The 25,820-nt window shown below is 41.0% G+C and overlaps 1 protein-coding gene across 1 annotated transcript in view; it reads left to right on the top strand.

The window, feature by feature from the left end:
* The window catches only part of LOC101879880 (follicle-stimulating hormone receptor), a 49,653-nt gene that overhangs the window by 3,145 nt on the left and 20,688 nt on the right, over positions 1-25,820 (top strand). Inside the window, exons 2-3 of the mRNA XM_034061145.1 lie at positions 19,029-19,103; positions 19,494-19,568. Of these exons, the coding sequence (XP_033917036.1) occupies positions 19,029-19,103; positions 19,494-19,568 (150 nt within the window). The remainder of the gene's footprint in view (positions 1-19,028; positions 19,104-19,493; positions 19,569-25,820) is intronic.

Below are 25,820 nucleotides of genomic sequence, written 5' to 3'. Positions count from 1 at the left end.
AAGGCCTGGTTCAGCGATCGTATTTACAGGAAGTCTGGAGTTATTGCCTTACCCTGTGCAAGCCAAAGGGGCACAATCCCCTTGAAAATTCATCATCTGTTATTTATTGTTTTGAAAGGTTTAAGCTTTGTTTTAATGCTTTGTTTTATCACTCCTTTTCAAACCCAACCTGTGTGCAGCCCAAGGGAATTCAGCCATGTGGGTGAACTAGAAGATGTCAGAGAACAAAATGGCCCTGTTTTGTATGCTGGAGTAATAGAAAAAGGGCATTTCTTTAGCAGATTTTGGCAAAGACAGATTTAGTGAACCTGAACCATGCTGTGGTTAACAGAGCTTGATGAGCTCTGAAAACACTGGAGAGCTAAAACTTCTAGGGTGAAAGGAAGCTGCCAGAGTTGACACTCCTGGAAATTGGAGTCTTCTGTCTGTGGAAGACAGCAGGGATATATGCACCAGCTATCTACAGCTTCCTCATGAATTTGTAGAGAAAATAGCTCTGAATCAGACATTGACTTAATCACTCAGTGCATTCAAGCTTGTGTGGTTTTTTGCTGAGACTGTTGATCCAGTGATGGTTTATACGAACAAATATTGCTGGTCTGAAACCTAGACACATGAGCATCAGCTTATTTCATATACAGCAACCAAACTGATGTGATGCTAAAATTTCTCCTGTTTGCCCCACACAGGCTAAACAATAGGTCCCACTTTCCTTTGACTTAATTAGATCAGATTGAGATACCTTTTATGTTTTAGCTGTGCTCAAGTGAGGCACTTGAGGACAGTGGAGAGCACTCAACAGAGTATTCTGAGGCATGTGTGAAAGTACATTGCTGAATCAAGGTGCATCTCTCTTCCTATGAGTGGGGAAGGAGCAAAGTTGTTGGCTTGATAGGTAAAAGTCTCATCAGGAAAATCTGGCATAGTGTGAAGTCTTCACTTTACTTAGCAAGTTTTAATGACCTGGTGAATTGGTGGATTCACTGTCCAGACCTTCTTCCGCAGTAGCCATTAAAGCTTTCTGGGCTAGCAAATAGCTAAGGGAATGTCCATCATCGCATGTGCTCCTGATATCAGATCATTCAGCCCCAGCATATGATGCTGTCACACTTGGCAGCATATAGCCCAAAAGATGGGAATGAAGGGGCAGAAGCAGAAATTGCATGATCATTGAAGGATGTGTCTGTGTCTTCTGCTCCCAAGAAAGCTGGTCGGTTTTTTGCAGCTTCTTCATTTTTACTTGCACAGTGTGTTGTGTACTGCCTCATTTGGTGTGCAAAAGGTTGTGATTAAATCAGATCATTAAAGCTATTATGAGAAAAGGGTGAAGATTCTGTGTAACCAGGACATTTGGAAATTGGTTCTAGGCAGGAGTCCCTTTCTCTCTTCTGCATCATCTGGATAAGTCTGCTATTTGTTTGGCAGGTTTTTGTAAGAAGCAAAAAACAGGAGGATCTTCTGTGATGTGTAAGCTAAATAGTGCATGTTTACAAAAATATTTATTTACATACCTAAGGTGATAGGGGGAAAAGTGCATTCTGCGTACCGAAACACACACTGAATCAGGTAACAATCGTATGTTGGTAATAAATACTCCAGGGTATATTACCAAGGTGCAACTCTATGGATATTAAATTCTAATTTACATTTTAGGAAGTTATGTGTAATGTTCTGCATCTTAAGGGCAGGGTATGAAAATAAGGATGCTACTTAATGCATTTAAATTAGTCTAAATATGCATTTTTTTCTCAGGGAACAGAGGACTACGGTTCAAAAACAATAAGGCGAGTAACTAACATAAGCAAAGAAATTCAAAGTTCAGGCTGATATCCAAAAGAATAAGAGTTTTAATGGGGCCACTGTTGTAGTGTGGGGCTTTCTTCTCTCTCTGCCTGGTCTAATCCTGCTCTTTTCTATACCAGAAGGGCTGCTTGCAATTCAGGCCTCTGATCAGCAAAATCATGTAAGAAAATTTATCCTCTGCTGTGTGCAACATACACTTTCTTTAACCCAACAGCATCCAGGGTGTCAGTCATTTGCACATTGTTACACTTTGAAATGGGTTCCCACAAATGGGATTTGAAAGTCAAACAGGTTTGTGAGCTTCTCCAAGGAGTCCTATAATACACTTTCAGTGGAGGAGCCAGGCAAAGGAGAGCCTTTTTCCACAGTCTCTCTGTGTGGTCATGAGCAGCTTGGGTACATTTTATTCTTCAGAGGGTAGATTTAGGTTGGACATTAGGAAGAAATTCTTCCCTGTGAGGATGCTGAGGTGCTGGCACAGGGTGCCCAGAGAAGCTGTGGCTGCCCCATCCCTGGCAGTGTTCAGGGCCGGGCTGGACAGGGCTTGGAGCAACCTGGTCTAGCAGAAGGTGTCCCTGCCTGTGGCAGGGGGTTGGAACTGGATGAGCTTTGAGGTCCTTTGCAAACCAAACCATTCTAGGACCCTCCTTGCAGCCTTTGCAAATAGCATCCCTTGGATAGCAAACTTCAGTGATTAGTATTAATACATAGGATGCCTGGTGTATTCTTAATCCAATTTTATTTCTAAAAGTAGAAGCTATGCCTTGGGTTCTAAACATAGGAAGTAATGAACGAAAACTGGGTGGTTTTATTATAACCCATAAACGTTTTGCTGCCTTATCACCTGCCATTCTGCTTTTCCCTGCCAAAGCTTATCTGTGGAAGAAATCTCATACTTGCAGTTATTGTTGTCATCCCCTGCACAATGACAAAACACTTGAGGTAGAAATCTATTATCCATGTCAGAAACTCACCACTGTTGTTGCAGAGCAGAGCTTCTAATTACAGCATTGTGTATTTCAGTAAATGCATAACCTGATCTCAGTCTTCCGCTAATGCTATGGTAGAACAAAATCACAAATAATGTAAAAAACCTTAGAAGAAGCTAGGAAATGTAAAATAAATTCATAAGATCCATATCAACATTTGCTAACTTTTCTATTTAAAAACTCACCAAAAAAGTCATACTAATATTTACATATTTTAATTGAAACAAGTTGGAGTACAAGAAAGAAAGTCTTCCATAATTCTTTTTGTACGGTTTGGTGTCTTGATGCTCTCTGTCTTTGACAGAAGAGATTTAGAAAAGGGAAAAGAAAAAGAAAATATGCTTTGTCATTACTTCTTTTTGAGCAAGAATGAGTTTTGTGGTAATGAACTATTAGCAGAATCTTTATTTGTTAACTGCATCAGTAAAGAAGCCAGCATTAGACTGAAGTATTTAATGGAAGAATCATAGAATCCCAATATGCTTTGGGTTGAAAAGGACCTTAAGATCACCCAGTTCCAAACCCCCCAGCAATGGGCAGGGACGTCTTCCACTAGATCAGGTTGCTACAAACCCTGTCCAACCTTTCCTTGAACACAGCCAGGGATGGAGCATTCGCAACTTCCTTGAGCAAAGGAATCTCAATGATACCATCTTGGACATCATTTCTGGTCTGTCTAGACATGGAGATAGATAATGCAAAGAAAGGAAATCCACTTGCCTGAACGTATGCTAAATGTTTCGGTGCCTCTCCCAAGTGACATACTGTTCAGATAACTTCAACTCATAGAAGACAAAACATGGGTAAATGCCTGTGTGAGTTCCCACTTTTCTTTAGGAGGAAACTTTGATCCAGTGTTCTTCTGCCTTCCTCTATGCAAGCAAATCAGATATAATTAAGTGCAGGCTAAGTTAAGATAGTTCTGTTATATATCTAAGTGTGGGCTCTGAAGTTGCCTCAGTCATTCTAAATGAGACCTGAAGGTGAAATGCACAGTGCTTAAAGAAAGGTCTCAGCCCAGTGGTTAAAAACACCTCTCCACATGAAAAAGGAATTACTAAGATTTTTTTCCTCAGTTATTAAGATGATTTCTCAATAAGCTTGTTCAGCTTTTACACTCTCTTCTGAACCTCTCCTACCACCACTAGAGCAAGACAGTGGGCCAGATGTATTGCAGGTTTGGCATGCTCATAGGGGGATATTTGCTTTCTCCAGATCATCCAGTCTTGCAAGGTGGCCTCACTTTAGGTCCTTGCATTAGAGGCGTGAAGCTGATGATTATTGCAACTGATAAACATAGCAAGGAGCCTCAGAACTGGTAGTCATCACATGGTGTAGAATTAATGCTATTAAAGAATTAATGCTTCCTTCTCTTGTGGGCTATGCATGTAATAAGTGATGGTACAAGAGGAAACAGCCTCAGGCTGCATCAGGGGAGGTTTAGATTGGATATTAGGAAAAATGTCTTTACCAAAAGGGCGATCAGGCATTGGAACAGGCTGCCCAGGGCAGTGGTGGAATCACTGTCCCTGGAAGTGTTCAAAAACCATGTAGAGAATGCCCTTAGTAACATGGGTTAGGGATGGCCTTGGCAGTGCTGGGGCATGGTTCATCTCAGGTGCTTTTGGGTGGGTTTCTTGTTTCAAAAGGGGCCAGTATTGTAAAATGTATGATGGATGTCATTAGAGGCAATTTTGTTTTCTCAAAACATGTCACTTGTTCAGTTTCCATCTCCTCCTCCCAGGAGCTTCACTCTATTTTGAAGTAAAGGAAATGTCAAGTTGTCTGTTATGATGAGATTCTTGTACTTTCAAAGTAGGATGAGTGACCATCTAAGTTACTTTGTAAATATAAAAATATGTATTTTCTAAGGAACATAAAGTACTTCTTAAGGTGCCTGGGTGGTACTGCAAACTGACGTTTGTATATCAGGAAATGAAGTGAGAACTCAGAATTGTTAGTTCTAATTATGTTTTACATTTTCCAATGTAATTCATAGCTCATACATGGCAAAAAAATATGGTTCTTCTCATGTGATGTTTCAGAATATTGCTCTGATTTAAATAATTACCTTTTTCTCACTAAAATTAGTGCATTCAGGTCTTGTATCCCTAAATATGATTTGAAAAACCAGGCAAACTCTTGTGTATTGATTACACATTAACTCTATAATTCCTGGATAGAATTCAGAATAAAATGTATTGACCTGAAAACAAACACCATACAATAACAAAACAACTCTGAGAGACAACACGTGTTCAGAATTACAGCAATGGCACCTCACTTGGTTGTTGAGTTCAAACATCTCCTTTACCTGACAGATGTGCTGGAAAGGGTCCATGGCTCCTGAGGTTGTTGTGCTTGTGAGACTCTATGGGAATCTGGGTGATGGCATATCCAGAGAGGCATCATGGTGCCATCTGCTTCCTGATACATGCAGCTTCTGGGTTTGCTTTAAAAAGTGCTACTATTAAAACTATAAATTAGAAAGGAAAGGTCTTTTTTCATGCGAAAACAGGGGTTTATTGGATTTTCTTTTCTGTTAATCTTCAGTGTGTATTGTAACTGTACCAGTTAATGAGTGCAAAAGGTGTGACCTACTTGAAATTGTGCCCAATTTCCTCTAAATGGGATTTTCTTCAGTGTTTATTGTTGCTGCTACTAAGCGTTGTTTGTCAGAAAGAAGGCAGCTAGCATCAGATTGGAAATGGTAATTCAATTTCAGGAGGATTTCAGAAATACCTTCCCATATTAATTTTATCTCATTTTTCTGTTTAGCTTTGAAATAACATTAGTGGAGTTGGCATGTTACAATGAAAGATTGTTTCCCATTGCTATAGCAATTCTGATCCAAACCTCAGCATTTATGGAAAACAAATGTTGAGATGAAGTCAAGAGATTTATTTTCTTAGCAGGAGATGCTGATTCTCTGACAACATTATATTGCATGGCCTGTATTTCTATTATGCCAAATGATTGACATGGATTTAATCATTAGTTTGATGGCTGCTTTGCTCAGTGGAGAGGCGGCTGGGCATTTGATTGTTATTAGTGAGCTGCATTTTGATTTTGCTATCAAAGACACTGCTGGCCCCAATCATCTTAGGTGTAAAACCAGAGATGCATTGTGCCCATTGTTTTGTGACCAAGCCATGATCAATTTGCTTGCAAAATACAGTGAATATTTGTTTTGATTTCTCAAGCAGGAACCTGGTTTTGATGACAACTTCCATATACGTGGGGCTTTTTAAAAGAGTAAGTAAGAGTGGCGTACCTTGGTGACTAAATTTCATATCACATGGTAGAATATATGTATGTACATATATACTTGCATACATGCATATGTGTGTACATATATATATATATATATATAGACATAGAGTAGTCTGGAAAAGATTAAAATTGCTAGGATTTAGGATGATAGACAGACACTATGCCAAAAACTACTTTGAATGCTTGGGGAGCCAACACCACAGATGGAAATTACAAATGATCGTGAAAGACATGCATTATGCTGAAAAACTATTGGTGTCTGCGCATTTTCCAGTGCAGTCAGCACAGGATTAGAAGCTGGGGACAGGGACAAGCTGTTGGCTTTCCCAGTTCAGAGCCTTGTCCCTGAGAGCTGCTGATGCCAGCTGCTGAAGGAGAACGTTCAAGAGAACATTTCTGGAACAATTGCTCCTCTGAGGAGGAGAAACGCATCTAATAAATAATGGGCTATTCATCAAAAACTCCTGGAATGGTGTCTTTGTGATGCCTTTGTGTTGTGAAGTTTTCTCCACTAAAACAAGGCATAATGCTGAATTTCATATGGGAACCACATTAAACTAGTCTTTGTTGTATAGAAGCATCATTTACTTCTGTCTTGCTTATCTGCTTAAAAGCAGAAAGATTTACATCTTCATCTGGATATGTTTACCCTTTCTAGCGTAATTGTGAAGTGAAGGTGCTCATTAGATGTGTCTAATCCTTTTGTCATTCTTATCTCTTATTTTGAATTAGATTTTATGATATGTTTTTCAGCTTTATTTCCCACATTTTTAAGACTTCTGCTGGATTTCTAAGATTTTGGCTTTGCCCATCTGTGCTGTGAGAAGGGGTGAGCACAATATGGTGAAAAGGATTTGCTTATTTATTACTTCTCTTCCCTCCTCTTTAGGAAAACTGGCAGTGCCAGAGCTCCCTGGAGGAATGGAGATGTGGGTATATCTTCTGTGGGCTGATGGGCATGTTTGTATTGGAGTGGCTTTGAGGTACTACAAGTGGCAGGAGGTTTACAGGCCAGAGGTGGATATGTGCCACCCAAAGGTTGTACTGGGGAGCAGGGAGCAGCTTCAGAGGTGATGAATGAGGTTTTCCAGGAAATCTGGGCAGAGCTAACTAACATTTGGAATAAAACATTGGAATAAACTCCAAACCTTCTCCAAAAGCATTGGATGCCAGGGTAGGTGGGGATATAAAATCTTCTCACATCACTTTCAATATTCTTTGAAATTTTTCTGCCTTAAAGTTAATTATCCTGGTTTATATTCTAATTAAAACTGCCCTTGTGAGTTTAAAACCCTTTTGCTCTTCTTCAGGGCATTTTGTGCAGAGGAAGATCAAGACACATTGCCTCAAAGTTGTGCTGTACAGCACTGTCCAGACTATCTTGCCATTACATTATCACCAGGCTGGATGTGGTTCTGAGCAACCTGATCTAGTGGAAGGTGTCCCTGCTCAATTCAGACCTTTGAAGGTCCCTTCCAACCCAAACTGTTCTATGATTCTATGTGCCATGTCTTGGCTCCACTGTTCCCCAGATCTGATCCTTTATTTGGGAATACTGGGATGAACTGAGGCAGAAGGCACAGCTGCAGCAGAGAGGGGCATAGAGGAGGGAGTCAAGTGGCAGGACATTTGTACAGAGGCAGGTGAATGGATCACAGTTCATCTGTGGCAGCCGTGTGCCTGGACATAATTGACAGCACAGTTTGTCTAAAAATAAGCTTGGTTTGATCTGTGTTTCTTAGTAGCAGACTTAAATGTGCTAACGAGTAAAATAGCTTTTCACAAGCCTTCATCTGTCAGTACCAAGGAGCCTGTTTTGTATTCCCAGTACCCAGAGTATCTCTGAATAGCACATTATGTTTTCATCCTACTGTGCTGCCAGGCACTGTGCTTTCAGGGTACAAGATAACACGCTAATGACTGAAATAGGCTGCAAAAGTCAGGTAGTAATTGTGTCAACGATGGGCAATTGCTCAGGCCACTAGAGGGAAGACTTCCTAATGGGATCTCAGCTAAGCACTGCACAGGCTTGAATCCCAGGGAGCATCTTCCTGTGAACTGGCCAGTCTCACCTTATTTCAGGTTTCAGGGATCCTTCTCACCCAGGGAGACTGATTTCAGGTGTAGGTACATTGGTAAAAATCTATGCCATATGTATTCCTGATTTTGGCGGCGTGCAGTCAACATCAGTCCCAGCAATGTGTCAAGGAGGTGTCCTTTTATCTGCAGATCTAAGGATGCTTCTGTTCTCTGTATTTTGTGAAATGCTGGCAGGTTAAAAGCTCTCTGCAGTCAGGTAAGGGGCAAAGCTCTCATTTGCTGTGCTTCCTTTTGTTCATAGGAGAGTGAGTAATAACAGAACAGTGACCATCCTTTGGGGAAGATTGTCCAAGAGTCTGCTCCTCCTCTTCTCACTGTTATTGACTCTCAGTGGCCTTTTTAAAACTCTATAGAGCTTACTCCAGCGCTGACCTTGTCTAATCATATTGATTGTTAGTAACTGAAGGCTAATTAGGAAGCAAGTTGCTATGGTAATTCTTGAGTCATGCATAAGAAGAGAAAATACTGCTAAAACCACTAGTGCATGGTGACTATTGCCATAGTTAAATTAAAAAATATAATTCATTCAGATTTATTCAGGAATTCAAATGAAGATACAATATGCAACAAGGAAGTTTTTCCCTTGGTGCCACGTTTTCCTCTTTTGTAGTCATCTTGTTCTTTTATTTGTCTTTGGGTGAGTTATGCATAATTTTAGGACTAAATGACACAGTAGATTTTGGGTTGTTCTCCATCCCCAAACTGTGCAGCCCGCACAAAAGATGTCACAATAAGATTCATGCGACAGGAGAATGACTCAGGCAGAAGGTAATAGGACTTGGAACCCTCCAGATCTCTAGGTCACTTGTTCACATCCAGTCCACATGTATGTGAGGAACGTTTCCTTTTGCATAGGTAGTTTGATGGCTTGCATACCATGAGGTGGTGATCTCAGCCCGTGCCCTCAGGAGACGGTGATTCATTGCAAGCTAGGGCTGCTGCAGCTGCCTTTCAGCAGCAACCTCTTTTGGCCAGAGGCTGAAATGGCTCTGCAGCAGAGCTGGTGTCTCAGTGGGTGACCACACTCCATCGTGTGGCACTGTGGGAAGGTTGGACTGCTTTGGTAGTGTTGTGCCTCATGGGTGGATAAATGGTAAATTTTTGCCAGTCAAATCTGATAGAGTATATTCACCTTATTTTTAACTGAATGTCACCCAAAGGAAAATCATGGGCATGCTTCCCTGTGTAATGGGGGTCTTCTCCTCCTTTGGCACCTCACTAACTAGTCAGGTCACGTACAAATCTTAGCTCTCCTAATGAGCCTCCATCTGCACGTCTTTAAAAAGGAGGAGGACGTAAGAACATGCATCCTGTTGCTACCCTTCTGGACAGTTTGAATGATGAGCAAAATGAGTCTGAGGACTGCGTGGGAGATAGGAGTGTACTGAATACAGGTCATATCCAGGTGAACGTGAGTTTCTCTGCCCCTCTCAGTCTTTAGTGGATAAATGTCCTTAAATTGACTTTAGCAGTACATAAAGAAAAAAGTGAGCAGAAATGCAGCATGAATCTCTTTTAACAGATCTCATAAATAAATTGAGTGCTCTCTGTATGGCTTCTTGGGACTTGTATGCTCACAGAGTTGCATTCATTTAACTGAAAAGAAGATATAAAATAGAAGAGTAAGAAGTGTTTGCCACTTAAGAGCAAAAACAATTCAATACATAAAAAACCTGAACCAAACGAAAGATAGACATACATTTAAATTGATTAGGATTGACTAAATCAGGTGATCAAATTACTCTAAGGGTGAAACCAAAGCATCTGGTTTGAGGCTTTATGTGGTCCTCAAGTTAAATAGGTGCCACTATAGAGAGCAGTCCTGAGCCTGCCATTTTGAAGTACCCACTTCATGTTACCAGCAATTTAACCCCGAGGGAAAAGAAACTGAAAGCCCTTGTACTTACCCACTGCCTAATCTGTCCTCACCAAAGGCATGGAGCACAGGGATTCCCCTGGGGAATTTCTAAACCAGAGCCATCCTGCAGAGCCATCTTCAAACTCATAGGAAACCTGTCATGAAAACCTGTGACCTTTGTGTAGAAGAATGAGGTGTGTTCTGGTAGTGCTGGTTGCTTCCATTTGCTGTACCTTTCTGCATGTAATAAAAACGCACTCCTGTCCAGGGATCCAAGCCAAATCCTTAGGGATTTGGGTAACTTCAAGATAGAACATCTTTCAGAGGAAGCTCTGATCATTTTCCGTAATATGTGTTACATTTGTTTCATTTCCCATTAAAATAATCCAAAAATAGGTGTTTTGTTTTCAGGTTGATGGAAGAAACAATATAACAGTTGCCTTTTAGTTTTAAGTTGGTATTTAACATACACAAAGCATTCCCTTAAATCTGAAAACCAAATTGCTCTCATAGGATTGCCTTTAAGTTAGAGTACTTGTGTCCTTCTGTGTATTGAGCTATGTGCTTTCCAGAGACAATACTTAGTTAAAATTACAGGAAAATACACACTCCTTTAAAATGTAGAATGATAATGGAACTGCAGAATCCATATATTAAAACCAATGGGTTTCCATGCCTTCTGCTGCAGAGTTTGGAATCTCCTTCAGTCTCAACTACAGCAACAGGCGTAATCAGAAATGCCGGATTGAATTTTCTATTTGTAAAATGCATTTCATCAGCATGACTTCCTCGAAGGGTAATTTCTGTGGTTTGGGATCTCTTCATCAGTAATATCTTTTCAAAGTGTTTTCCTGGAACATAAAAGTTTTTGCCAGGCTTTTATGCTGTGAAAACACTGTAAGTTCCAGTATGTTTACATCAGTACAGGAAGCCAGACAGAACAATATCCTAAGTATATGCTGTGCAGTACAGCAAAGGACTAGACACAGCAACTTCTAAGGAAAACACTGTTTTATTCAAACCATGTTTCTTGTTCAGTCATCTTCTTTAAGTGTTGTGGGGAAGAAGAGTCCTCTTCTCCCTTGATTAAGAAGGAGCAACTACTTCAGTTAAGGTGTTTTGCATTGTTTCTAGCTCCAGCTTCTATGTCTCCCATTAGATATGACTCAGGAGAGTGTGGGGAAAAACGGCTCCTGGGGAGATAAAAGTGCTCTTACATATAAAAAAGCAGTTTATTGCCAAGTGGCCAGGAACTGTCTTTGGGTTCCCAAGGGTTTTGCCACATTCCTATGGAGAATCCATTGAGGGAATCAGTACTGAGGGCTCCCCAGTCCAGTCTGAGGACTTTCTGGTTAAAGCACTACAGCAGCACATACCAGCAAAAAAGTGGTGTTCCTACAAGCCTGAGTTGCACAGCATGGTTGTGGCAGAGAACCTCTGTGTCTTGCATGAGCAACTTCCTTATAAATGGAATTAGGTATGCAGAAAGGCTGCTGCTGGCTGAACTGAGGCAGTAAGCACTGTATGTTCATGGGTTTATTATTTTTATTGCTTTTATTGGAATATTGTATACACACACAAACATGTAGAAACATAGTAATATATTGAATTCTGGCCCAAGTTTTATGACATGTTCAGTTCCTCCTGTTAAGATCTGTCTGTGTGCAGTCTTGGCAGTGTTTGCTGATGAGGAGGATTATTTGTTTCAAGGAAAGTCAGGCAGCAGCATGTGATTTTCATAGAGAGCCATTCAGTTATTTGTCAAATAGGACTCCAGAGGTATTGAATCAGGCTCCTTTCTGCTGTCATCAGCTACTTGGCAAATGGATTAGGGATTGTAGGCTATTCCCATGTTTGTATAGCATGCTATCTCTGCATCCTCCAATATAGAACCTGCAGATTTAGGCTTAATGGTGAGTTTTTCTGCTTATGATAGCGCAGTATTGCAATCAGATAAATAATCCTCATTGCACACTAGGTTTATAAAGCTTTTGACTTAGTAGCTTCTTGCTGGCGCTTGTGTTTTCTCGGCAGTCTGTTGCAAGGCAGAGGTTTGGATTTAACTTTGGAAGCGTAAAATAATCTCCTTTTCCCAGTTAGGTTAGATCTAAGGGCCCCAGTCATGCAAATAGTTATGCAGTAGTGTCTTGGCTGAGCCTGGAGGCAAAGCTCAGACGTTAGAGTCTGTAGGGTCAAGGCCTCATACACAAACCATAAAAATAGTAAGCAGCTTTTGTGGAAGGGAAGAATGAGTGTGAACAGAAAACAGAAGGAAATCTTTGTACTGGAAGAAGGTTATTTTGCAGGGAGATTGTACCATTGGACAAGAGAAACCGAAATCCCTTCAGGAGGACATTGCAGAGATGTAGTGGATGGTGTTAGCAGCCATAAGAGAATGTCTGTATTCATAATTTCAGTTAACATTAGGCAATGCTAATATTTTTCTCGTGATGGGTCCAGTCATGGAGATTTATTTTCACTGAAGTAGGTGTAACATAGTCCATGATTTGCTCTAGTGAATACTCAGAGACTCCTCATAAGCCTGGAAAGATTTTTAATGCCAGATCTGAGAAGTAAGAGGGTTTTTAACATTTTCAGTCTTAGCAATAAAGTTTAATTGTGCGTATCTGAGGCACTGACCATTCTGGATCTTCCTGTTTCTGTAATGTACTGGAGCTAGCAATGAACTGTCCTCCAGAGGCCTCCAGTGTGTGTATGCCTCCTTAAAGCATTTCAGAACTGTCTGTTGAAGTGGCTAGGAACACCTGCTTCAAGATGGTTGGTTTGGAAAGGCTGTCAGTAGACTTTTGGTCTTGGAAGCCACACATTCTTCCAGCCTATGAAAGTCTGCCTTTTGATTTTCCTCAGAAGTTATTTCCCCTGCTGCCTCATTCACCTGCTCTCCTGACTGGTTATCTCAGATGTAGTCTCCTCATCTGCCTGGGTCATCTTAATAAAACTATTCATCATTAGCTGGCTATCAAAACCAACAGAGAAGTGATAAAAGGTAAGTGGCAATAAATGCTGCTAGCCTGTTTCCATGGAGGGAATTACAATGTGGGCAAGAAGCTTGTGTCAGCATCCCTGAAGGAGGAGGTCCCCTCCTCATCTGAACAACCACCTTTGTGTACCAGCGTGTCTATATGCTCTGGAGCCTATCATGTCTGAGAAAAACGGGCCATTACCAGAGTGAGTGTTTTTATTTCAGCCTTATTTGCTGCCTTTCCCTACAAGCTTTCTTAGTCAAAGGTAAAATGTAGCGATGCCCAAATGTCGCAGACAGCAGGTTACAAATCCAGTCTCTCTGGGCTGTCTGCAGGGAACCAGCATTCCTGCAGAAAGCTGCCATTCCCTCCAAAGACCAAGCCCTTGCTTATTTGACTCTACAAACCTTCACTTGATTTCAGCTGTGCTGGTAATAAACTAGAACTAGTGTAATGCATCCCTTTACTGTGGGAGTATGAGAAGATACCTACCCCCCAAAACTGTACTGAATATAAAATCAACTCTTATAATAATGTGGCTTCTACTGTTGGATCCAGTCCTTATCAGTTCCAATTCTGCAGACTAATCATGTGCTTTTTCAGGTTAGAGAGACCAATTTAAAACTGTTACATGGACAATTAATTTGATGCAGCCAAACTCTCCACAGACTTTCATCTGGATTGCTGGCATGGGGCTAAAGCACCGATAGGAACAAAATCCTTTTTGCTTCTGTCTGCTGTGTGGAAATTTGCATTTTACTTTCCCCATGCCTGCATTGATTTATTTGAGAGCATGGTGTCATGCCCTTTGGAGAAGGCAGGAACACACAGTATTGGTGCCTCCTGATAATCTCCTTCAAAGACTTACATATACGCTATTTTGATCTAAGTGTGAAATCACTATTAATACTCGGTTAAATGGATATCCTGCTTATCTAGTCAGGTTAGTAAAATGTGTGTATCTTCAGCAAAGTAAAGAGATGATGATAAGAGTCAGTGTTTGGATTCATTTTTGGACTGTCAATAACTGCTAAGATATATTAGCCTGTGACTCCCTGGTGTTCAATAAATCGTGGTAGGGAGACAAGTTTTTCATGTTCACAAGGGAAGTGGCAGCAGAAAGTGTCAACTATCTATTCTTAAAAGGTCAGAAGTCTCTAATACTTTTAAGAAAAATAGCTTTTCTTTTGTAACCTCTTTAAATCAGCATAGTAGCCTTTTGCTGTCACTTGAGAAGGAAGTTTTCCAAAGGAGATTTTAGACTGGCTTGGTTCTGAACCGAAACTGTTGTGTAAAGGAGCTCTTCTTTCTTTCATTCTGATCAGAATTTATGCAAATTGCTCTATATTTAAGGAAAGACAGAAAGATTAAACTATTGGTCTTTTTGTTTTCTTCCCTTTCCCTCCAAATCAGTGCAAAGCTATTGATTTATTGCAGTGCAGAGAGCCCAGTGAGGCCACCTGCTCTGGCATCGAGTAGCTGATACATTCAGTATTGTTGCTAATTGCAGGTACCTGCAGAGTGAAAATAAATTGTTCACAAGAATACACAGGATATTTATGCCACAAAAACACTGCCTCAAAGGCCTGAGGATAAAAAGGCCAAAATGCCTTGTTATGATGTATCACAGGAAATGTAAAGTGAATGAATCAAGTGTATAGCCCATGTATATACCTGCTCTGGGAGTGAACTAGAAAAGCTGGAGGAGTTTGCAGGGGGCACCCAGCACTACAGAGGAGGGCAGAGTGGCTAGAGAGGGTGGGAAAACCTCCCTTCACACCACATGCCACATCTGTGAGCAAGGTGAGCACACCAAACAAGTATCCAAGCCACCTCGACACACAGGACAGCCCCCTCTGCTAGCCTGCCACAGGGAGATGAAACACAGAAATCCATACATCCCACATTTACTGTGATTGTCACACAGCCAAGCTCATCAGTTGGGCACCAGTTACTCTATATCGTTCCTGCTGCTGGTATTGCAAGGTCTTCATGTTTGAGAGCATATGTCCCTATCTGTCTGGTGAGGTGATCTGCCCCTAAGCCGGTCTTCTGCTATAGATATCCTTTCCTCCTTGCATGCAAGTTTCCACTTACTCTTCTATGTTAAACTTCTATATCTGTATATAATCTATACATACACATTTGCTTGAAATAGGAACATTTCCTAGCAGGGAAAAATTGATCCTATCCCTGTCTGTGTTCCCTGCTCTGATCCTGAAAGGAATTCTTACAGTAAAAAGATATATAGTCTTTTATTATTTAATTGTTTTGAATTATGAGACCACTTGGTTGCGAGGTCATTAGTCTGTGAATTTAGTACAGTCTTGCTGTTGCTGTAAGACTTTGGTTAGTCCAAGTGTTACTTTCTTTAGAGGACTACAAAGAAACTGCCACAAACTATAAATTCCTTGCTAATAGAATTATTTAAAAGGCTCTTTCGGTGTATCTTGATTTTTATGGGTCACACTGCATGAGTGTGGCTGCTTTGAAGAGGAATACTCCCTGTGCTTCATGCTGGGCTCTTGTCACAGACGTCATGAAGATGCTCCCCCAGCCCTGCCTAATGGCAGTTTTACTGGCAGGTTAAACCAGACTAAGACTGTACTGCTACTAGGGAGCACCTTCCTCCTCCTCTTTGTTTTTCATCTCTCTCCCTACTGTCATTGGCTCTGGCTTTCACACATGGAAATCACAGAATCAACCAGGTTGGAAAAGACCTTGAAGATCATCAAGTCCAATGCTACATTGCAGTCAGTTGCTTGTGAATAGGTAATAATGATTACAGTTTGCTACAGGGGTGGCAAATTCCCTTAATCATTTGATATTGTCACACCTGGAAGTCTTAACATTCTCCTTGAAGAAATAAATTATTATGCTGTGTTCCTTTGTAAAACATCTTTAATGATTTTTCCCCCTCTTTTAGACTGTGTTTGAGTAAAACAGTTTCTAATTTTGAAGGCAACTGTTGATTTCAATAGAGGTGTTCTTGCAGCGAAGACTAAGCTTAGGCAGATGCTTATGCATTTTGCAACCAGTGGGTGGTTTGGGGTTTTGGAGATTTGGGTTTTTTTAAGCAATTGCCCCTGATTGTTTTGCATACCATCTATTCAAAAGCTTTCATGCATCAGAAACGATACTCAGATTGCCCTCTGGATTTGCTGCAATAGCTAACAGTAGAGCTAATGGTATCATTCATTACAAACAAACAACATAATAACAGTCCCATCTTCTCTCGTGATGACATGTAATCAGATATGCATTAGGAGCAATCGTCTGTTTGTGTGTATTTATACTGTAAGACAAATCACTTGCACAAATACTAGGCAGGAATCTCCCTTTTCTGTTGTAGCTGCTGCTACAGATATAATTTGCTCTTCTCTGCAGAGGATCTAAGTCTGCTGACTTTGTTGTTTGATGTGAGCAGCAATGGTTTGTACTTTTAAGGCCAGAGATACCTACATCCAAGATTGTGTTCTTTGGGTTTGCCATGAGCAGGGCGTGCATTTTTTGCAAGGTATGAATAAATTGTGCATGCAAATTATGCAGCCAAAACCCAGACGAGTGCTACTTGTTGTTCACAGTGTGTGACTGATCTCCTAAGTGGAATGTGATATTTTTAGTTTATCCTTCTTACCTAAATGACAGTCTTAACAGGTATAGAGAATGAAAGTCAGGTCATTCCCCAAATCTCTGAAACACCCCCTCATATGAATGTTATTTAATTCTTTTAGTCTTTGAAAAGAAATAACTTTTTAAACCCTGAATCTTGTAAAGGCAATGTAGAGATTCCTGTCTTGCTACCTCTCTTTTATTCCTTCCTTACCCATGCATTCTCCAAGCCTTCCAGAAGGCCTGCTCATGCGCTGCTTTAGTCAGATCTGTATCTTCCATTTCTTGAACCAAAACAAAGCCCATAACCTATCCCACACTTAGTAAGCCAAAACATTGGCTTCTAAGAATTCCGTTAAGAGAGATATATCATTCAAGTTGTTCCAAAGTTAGATAACAGCTTGAATTATAAGGAATTATCACCCTCAACAGCCTTATCTGTCTGGTGAGGTCACTGCTGTAACGTGGTCTCTTAATAAGCTTTTTCTGCATAGATACCTGCTTTTTAGGTTGTGGGGAATGGCAAATGTACTGTTCACCCACTAGAAAGAGCACAAGAAAAAACAACTGGAGTCTTTAAAGTATGAGATACTTCCCATGCTGTTGAGTCTTCTAGACTACAATTAAGCAAGTGAACTGTACTGACATATAAATATAGTATAGGGACAATTACTTCTTCCCTGTGTCTCATAGTACTATTATTGTAATTATATCTAAAATTAAATTTTGTAGATGTATATGTTAATTATATCTTAATATATAATTAATTATATCTATAAATTGTAATTATTTTTCAAAAAAACAGGAAAATAACAAAACGTCTTTGAAGCATCCCTTGCAATGGCTGTGTGCCTTGCATGGCATGAATGGATCCCAGTCTCAGTCGAAGCATTTTGTTGCTGCTGAAACCTAAGTAATAAAGAGGAACATGTTCACCTGTGAGCTGGTGGTTCAGCACTGCCAGACAGACCCTGTTCTCATCGCACTCTACTGACAACCTGATGGCAGTCCGCATGTACTTTTATTGCTCTCCAGTCAGTTTAGAGCTCCCAGTGAAGAGGAGAGCTTGATTTCTTCCCTAAAAATCCTTGAGGAAACAGGAGGGAAAGCTTCTTAGTAAACTTAAAAATAGCAAACCACTGAGGCATTTTTAAAGCAGAAGAACAACTTCTTTTGGAAGGCTTTTGTTAGTGTTAAATGTGCAGGTAACTGGTCAGATTCAGTTGTTACTCAGAAGGAAGTGGAATGCTTTTTGTGCTACTTTAAATAGTTTTTGTGATTATTTTTTGACTGTGCACCTAACATTACAATCTATTGTTTTACCTCAGGCCTGGTCAAGTCTATTTGCAGCCATAATAATTTCAAATAACAAGATATCCAGAAACAGGTTACAATCTATTTACCCAAGGTTTCGCTCCAAAGATGTGCACAGTTACCTTGCCATTTACATCCAACAGACTGTCACAGTACCACCAAATGATATCTGTGTTACAAATTCTGCTTCCTATAGCTGACCACAACCTGGGAAAATGACACCATTTCCCACAAATCACAGTAGAGAATCTTTTGGCATAGCTGGCTTTATGTAGGCTTTCCTGGTCACTGCCAGCAGTGGGACAGGTTGCACTGCAGTAGCTCCTGCTTGATGCATCAGGAGAACTGCTGAGCTCTAAATTACACAAGAGCCTGAGCCCCCTCTTTGCCATCCCACAAATTAAGGAAGCAAAGAAATGTATACTCTGGACTAGCAGGAGATGCATTCTGGTGTGGTGATAACACAAAACTGGCTATTTCCATTCTGCAGGTCTGTGCCTGTAAGTGGGCATTAACTGTATACAGAAGAGAACAAATAGGGTTTTCTCCAAGGTATGGAAGATTTCACCACGTTTATGGTCTCCAGCTCCTGTTAATAAGGATGTGTCTGCTGGTGGCTCAATTGTTAATATCTGTAGTTTACTTTGGGTCAAAACAGCAGCAGCATATCCTACTGCTAAAGTTTTGTCATACTCCTTGGGTACTTTTTCGCAGTCTTTATTTCACCTCCTCTTTCTTCACCAAGTTAAAAGATTTCATTAAAACTCTATCAGTAATTAGTGACGCCAGTGATCCAGTAGCCCGTGATGGACTAATTCACAGGACTAATTCACTATTCTAATGCACAGAGAATTGTGACAGCAGGAGGTGCAGGGCTGCTGTTACAAACTTCAGCCTCAGAAGATGTCTTTTGACTGTTGGTGTTTTCCTTAGTAGCAGCTCACTGGTGTTTCTGGGGTCTGTTTTCTTATCTGATATCCAACTTGGTTTTAAAACTTACAAGTAACGTAGGAAGAAGTTCCCTGTGAGTTTTTCACTTGCCCATTCTCTGTTTCATCGTGCCTTGAAATATTTTGATTTTTGATTGTTTTTCAGAGAGATCTCCCAGAATGATGCCTTGGAGGTCATAGAAGGAAATGTATTTTCCGACCTTCCCCAACTACATGAAATGTAAGTAATGAGCAATCTAAATTCAAAGGAGACAATTACAAAGATTCATTATAGGCAAGTATCAAAGATTTTGCAGCTTGGTTCAGGTAAGCTCTGAAGAATTCATAGAGATACAGGAGCATTTAAAACCTCCCCTTGTCTTTTCTGTCTTCCTGTCTAACTGTTCCTTTCTTTCCCTGGTGATCCTGAAGGTTATCCTCAAACCACTGCCAATATCAAAGAGTGGTGGGGTCTGCTGATCTGTGGAAGGCTGCTCTGAAATCATGCACATCATCTGCTGTCAAAAAGAAAATCTCAGCGTATAGTACCAGTACATCATGCGGCTACCACAAAGATTTTAAGATCAATGTACTGATGTATTTTCTCTGATGTTTCATTTTTTCTCCACAGAAGAATTGAGAAAGCCAACAACCTCGTGTACATTGATCAGGATGCCTTCCAAAACCTTCCAAGCCTCAGATACTTGTAAGAGCTTTTACTCTTTGCAAGTACTATAGTTATTTTGAACAATACACGTGTCTCTGGCTACTCATGCTGAGCACTTTTGGTGATGAAACAGGATAAGGCTCTCTCCTGACTCCTAATTGCACGCTGTCTATCCACATTTTCACCCCTAGGCCTGGGCAAAGACCTCACAAAAGCTGAAGGTAATACCCTCCATGGAGTAGTCTCACACACAAGATCCTCGAGCCTTCCTCAGGCTGAAATTAAGTGAGGAGAAAAGGAGCTGGGCCTTTTATATGTCTATTAAAAACAGCTTAGGTGGAAATTCCTCTTGAGAGCTTTGAGAAAAAAGTCTTTCTCATCTGTCTTTGCTATGGCCCTGTCCTCTGTTATACTTCATGCACCTTGTCTTAAGCATTCAAATTCTCTTTTCTTTAGCAATGACAGTGCTATAGTGATCGTATTCATTAACACTTGATGTGAGATGATTCAAACCCTAAAAATACAATGTACTGATGTATGGTATAACCTTATTTCTTTAGCCAGCCTCATCAAGAATGCCATTTGCACAACTGTGGTTGCCACATCTGCTCCCATGGTGTTGCCATCAAAATTCAGTGATAATTAAATCCATCTTTAGAATAAACTATTCCTCAAAAGTATTTTCACACCTTTTAGCTTGTGATCTTAATGTGACTAATAATCTCTCCTCTGCATTAAAACCCCAGTGAAGTCCAATGAACTCCTTTTAAAGTTAATTGAGTTTAATGGCCATAGCTTAAATAAGCCACCATGGTGCTCTTTGCAGAACATGTACACCCAGCAGTATATCAACTTAACTTTAGGGACTGTAGTGACAGGACAAGGGGTAACAGGTTAAAACTTAAACAGGGGAGGTTTAGATTGGATATAAGGAAGAAATTCTTTACTGTTAGGGTGGTGAGGTACTGGAATGGGTTGCCCAGGGAGGCTGTGAATGCTCCATCCCTGGCAGTGTTCAAGGCCAGGTTGGACGAAGCCTTGTGTGGCATGCTTTAGTGTGAGGTGTTCCTGCCCATGGCAAGGGGGTTGGAACTGTATGATCTTTAGGTCCTTTCCAACCCTAACTATTCTATGATTCTATTCTGTGATTCTATAACTTTTGTATGCCCATCCACCTGAGCACACATACCCAGTCTTTTTTTCCCAACATATACAAGAAGCCTTACTCATGCAAGAAGCCTTCTATTCCTAAGTTATTTAAGAAGCCTGATCATGATTTCTACATGTGAGTGTAGAAGATTAAGTGCTTAATTGTTTGGTTAGAGATGACAAGATGAAATTAGGCCAGTGGTCTAATAAGCATAACTCCCAGTAAGCTAATGAGTGTTTAAAGTCTCAGAAATTCACTAGTATTTGACAGGTTCTGGCTCAAAAACTGCCAAGAGGTATTGCTTTGAATTTGAACTGTAAGATTTGAGATTTAAGATTTGGACTTTAAGAGATGAGATGTATTTAGTGCTACACAAACCGTCACAGTTTAAACCCTCTTTGAAGTGGAATATGTGGTTAGAGTTGCTGTAGGATTGTCACTTTCCCCAGGATCTTGACTGAATTCCCCAGGCATTTTGATAAACTTTAACTTTTGTATGCGTATACCTGAAATACAGATTTTGTCTTGACAGTACGGAAACAAAGCTTTAAGTTTGCATTGTCATGAGGAGAAACCATGGGCCTTTTTCCTTTTATTTCAAGCCTGAATCATTCAGCAGTGGTTACTGTCTTTGAATAGTTGTGGCTATTTATGGACAAAACCACAGTGGTTGTTATCCCAGGTAAAATCCACAGGACAAGCTGCTATGAGTAGTACAGTTGTCAGGTCTACCCATAGGCAGAAAGAATGAGCATATTCATCTCATACAAAGTTGTAGCAGAAATACAAGCATACTAGTGAACACACTCATTTCAGTGATTTCAGTGTGTGACACAGAAACTATAGGTCATGAGGAAAGGGTAAATCCCACTTTCAGCATCTGAATTAGCGGAAGTTTTTGTCTAGACTTTAGTGGTGCTTCCTCTTTTGAGCATTTATCAATCCATGCTCCCATAACCATCAGCTCCAGCATTCAGAGATCCTGCCTGTGGAAAAATTCAACAACCTGTGCTATAGAAGCAACAGATTGTAGAAGACTGAGTAACTGACCATTCCTTGCTCCTCTTTAGCTAGTTTTACTCACTAGCTGAAATCAGAGGAAAATATATTTGGGGTATTTTTTAAAGGTTTCTCCCTTATGGGCATACAGGACTGGAAGTTACTCTCCAGATGACTGTATCCTGTTTCTTACTGGCTCCATTCCATGTATCCCATTAATTAAGTGCTTAATTGACATTATTGATGCTCTCTGTTGTTCCCTGCTTTCTCTCTTTTTCCCAGGGCAGGCTTTCCCAGAAACTCAATGACTTGGTGACTACAGTATTTCTTCTGCTTTTATTTATGGCCACTTAATTCACATTCGGTTTTGTGCCAAAGCTTTCTCTGATTTACATTGATAAAGTTAATCTTTGGTGTTTACTCCACTAATGGATTTATGCTGTATCCCCTCTGTACCTTCATTTTAGGATGAAAAATAAAACCAAAACAACTCTTATATGATGATAGATAGTACAAAAGATGCAGGTTTCACTGCTGCAAAGATGAACAGATGAATGTGTCTTTCATGCTAATGAAAAGGTTTGAGGTAGCTGTGCTGGGGGTATAAATCAGTGCAACAACTTTGGCTTCAGTGGAGCTACATCAATTCACACCACAGGGATCAAGAGCAGGACCACGCATGTAGCAATGAGCTGGGTGTGCTGCTGTGTTACATCATACTCAGGTCACTCTTTCTACATACAGTCATAGCTTCTTGCTCTCTTTGGCACATTTTTGGGGACTGCCACTGTCTAGAATGTCCCCTTGTGATGTTCACTGGTGCTTGCAGAAAGTTTTTACTGTTTGAAAGGACAGAACTGTTAAATTAATGAGAATGCAGAAAACTTGATGGAAGGCTGTGAAACAGCAGCTGCTGCAGGTAACCCAGTCCTAATATTCACCTACCTGGGATGTGCCAGGAAGGGTCAGTTAGGGAAAACATAAGGCAAGATGCAGAGTAATGGATTGATGGGGTTTGTGTCCAGTTTTCAGGTCTTTCGTTGTGTTGTGGATATTCTTTTAGTACAATGCAGAAGTAAAAGGTTGTAAACATGTGGGACTGGAGTTTAAAATAATGCAGAAAAGGCTTGGACATCTGTGCGGGTAGAAACACTATCACCAGCTATGTGAGCTGATAAAAATGATTAGAGTTTTAAGGCCTTGAAGTGAAACTAACAGACCTTTGTGCCTCACAGCCTAATTCTCCCTTTAACTGATGATCAGGGGACTGGAGCACCTCCCATATGAAGACAGGGTGAGAAAGTTGGGGCTGTTCAGCCTGGAGAAAAGAAGGCTGCATGGAGACCTCATAGCAGCCTTCCAGCATCTGAAGGGGGCCTACAGGGATGCTGGGGAGGGACTATTCATTAGGAACTGTAGTGATAGGACAATGGGTAACAGGTTGAAACTTAAACAGCAGAGGTTTAGATTGGATATGAGGAAGAAATTCTTTACTGTTAGGGTGGTGAGGTACTAGAATGGATTGCCCAGGGAGGTAGTGAATGCCCCATTCCTGGCAGTGTTCAAGGCCAGGCTGGACAGAGCCTTGGGTGATATGGTTTAGTGTGAGGTGTCCCTGCCCATGGCAGGGGGGGTGGAACTCGATGATCTTGAGGTCCTTTCCAACCCTGACTATTCTATGATTCCATGATTCTATGATGACAGTTAGGAAAGAATAGCAAGTAATTTCATAAATACCTTGTCACAAAACAGGTTAGCAGATGCTCTCTGTCCATATGCAGGGGTGTGTGTGAGTGGAAAAGCAAACCTGGTGCTGGTTCCATTGGGACATACTTCTGTTGCACACATGGTGTTTTTTCTTCTCAGCTGGGGTTCATGTCAGCTTCCCAAACAGTCCACATAAGGGCAGCAGAGCTGGAAATAGAGGCCTGTGCTCAGAGAGATCCTTGTTCCAGCCTTCTGCTGCAGACCCTGCCGTAGACCTCTGTAGCCATTCCTGGTCTGACCCACCAGACAGAACAGCTCATACAGGCACCTTCTGATCTTGGTGTAAAAAGATGTAGTGGGACCCAAAGCAGGGGGTCTTGCCTGCTGCTGGGCTTGTGGTTCTCCTGATGTTTCCAGCTGCAGTGGCAGTCTGGCAAGGTAGGAGATTCCTCACACCAGTGCTTGGCTGTGATAGAACTGTTAAAACACAGAAAATCTCATGGAAAAATACATGTTTACTGGCAGTTTTCCTTAAAAAAGAAATGAATCAGTGTTAATGGCTGATACTGAGCCTAGGCACCACAACCTATCAGTTTAGTCACTTTTACAACATGTTGCTTGCAAGGCTTTTTCCATGCTTCTTCAAAAATAACTGTATAGCCAGTAGGTCTTATTTATGGGGAGGCAAGAAGCTTCGGCTATCTTTGGCAGTCCTCTCATCAGCTTCATGGGCTCATTACAGCCACTAGGGGTTAAACATTAACAGGGTTTTATCTGTCAGCTCGGGTACAAACACGTTCCCTGCTCACCCTGTTCCCTTTCTCTCCTGTATCATCATTGCTGGTACGGCAAAAGGAGGGAGAAAGGCTGAAAAAATGCAAAATACCCTATTCTAAACCTAGAAAAGTCTTTTAGAAGCAGTGAAGAGAATTGCTAATTGGTCTTCTTGGATGTAAGCCAAAGAGACAGACCGCTTCAAAATGGTAACTTACTGACCTTTTCATGGGTACAAGATTATTTATCAGGCTCTCATTAGGGAGAGCTGTGGCATTGTCTGTTTAATAATGTAGTGATGGCTTCTCAAAGCTATTTTCTTTCCAAAATTAGTTCTCATGTGTAATCTGTGTCCTTTGGTTCTTTTCTTACAGTGGATGTGTCAATGTTCTGTATTAAGCAATCTCAGCCTAAAATAGAAAGGTCTAAACATTACACTCCTTTCTCATCAGTTTTGAGGGCATACAGCTGGATTGTTGGAGGGCAGGGAAAATGTAGGTCAAAAAACATGCATTTTATCAGCAAAATAGTTTGCATTGTGGAGAGCAAAGCCCACCTCCAGAGGCTTGCAGCTGATTGTGCCTCCCTCGTCTTATTTTGTGGAGGATCTGGCACATGTACCTGGCATGCTTCCTAAACCCAAACCACAGAATTCACTGCACTGCTGACCCTTTGTGTGAAGTTGGCTCTTCAATAAAAAGAAGTGATGTTCCTCTCCTTCCTTTTGCATGGCAGCCTCATGGTTAAAGAAACACCTTGCACCTGAAGTGGGTGGTATGGATTGCATGCTCAGTTTAGCCTGCAAAGCTGGGACATATACTTCAGAGGGATCCCTTGCTGGAGTCATTTGTGGGTGCTGAGGCACTGGCACAGGGTGCTCAGAGAAGCTGTGGCTGCCCCATCCCTGGCAGTGTTCAAGGCCAGGTTGGATGGGGCTTGGAGCAACCTGGTCTAGTGGAAGGTGTCCCTGCTGTGGCAGGGGTTGGAACTGGATGAGCTTTAAGGTCCCTTCCAACCCAACCCATTCTATGATTTTATAAGTCAGGTTCCCACGCAGTATAAAGTAACCAGCATGATTAAAAGACACAGAAGGGAGTGCTGTTGTGTTTATCTCTGCCTACCTTGGGTTTGCACTTCAGCAAATACCCACAATAAGTAGATGAGGTAAACTGTGTTCCTGTTTTTGTCAGAGTAGCCCCTACCAATTGGCATCAATTGGCATCAAAAAGAGCAGACATACTACTATATTTGGAGAAAAGCAGCCAGAATCTTCCAGGAATTAGTTTCTGAAAGATTTAGTTTTTTCTGTGCTGATCATGGTGCTGTTTTCTGAAGTGCTGACTCCGGTAAGCCTTTACAGAAAAACAGTTAATGCTTTGGAAAGCAGCCATCAGCCATCTGAGGAACAACAGGTTTTTACTGAACTGCTTACTCATGGCAAGGGGGAATTCACTCAGATTAAAGAGGACACCTGTTTAAAGTGAGGCTACTAAGGATGTATACATTAAATGGTAAATATATTGACAAAATTGTCCTGCAGGAAAGACACTCAGTAAATTGGATTATCTACATTCTAACAAGATTATCCACTCAAAGGCCTCTGGGATTTGCTGTTGAATAAAAAGAGAGGGAAGATGTAAGGTGCAGCCTAGCTAAATATT

Source organism: Melopsittacus undulatus, chromosome 3 (genome assembly GCF_012275295.1).
Source record: "Melopsittacus undulatus isolate bMelUnd1 chromosome 3, bMelUnd1.mat.Z, whole genome shotgun sequence".
In the NCBI taxonomy this organism is placed as follows: Eukaryota; Metazoa; Chordata; class Aves; order Psittaciformes; family Psittaculidae; genus Melopsittacus; species Melopsittacus undulatus.
The sequence above is the reverse complement of the archived record's forward strand: the minus strand, read 5'-3'. Positions and strand labels throughout refer to the sequence as shown.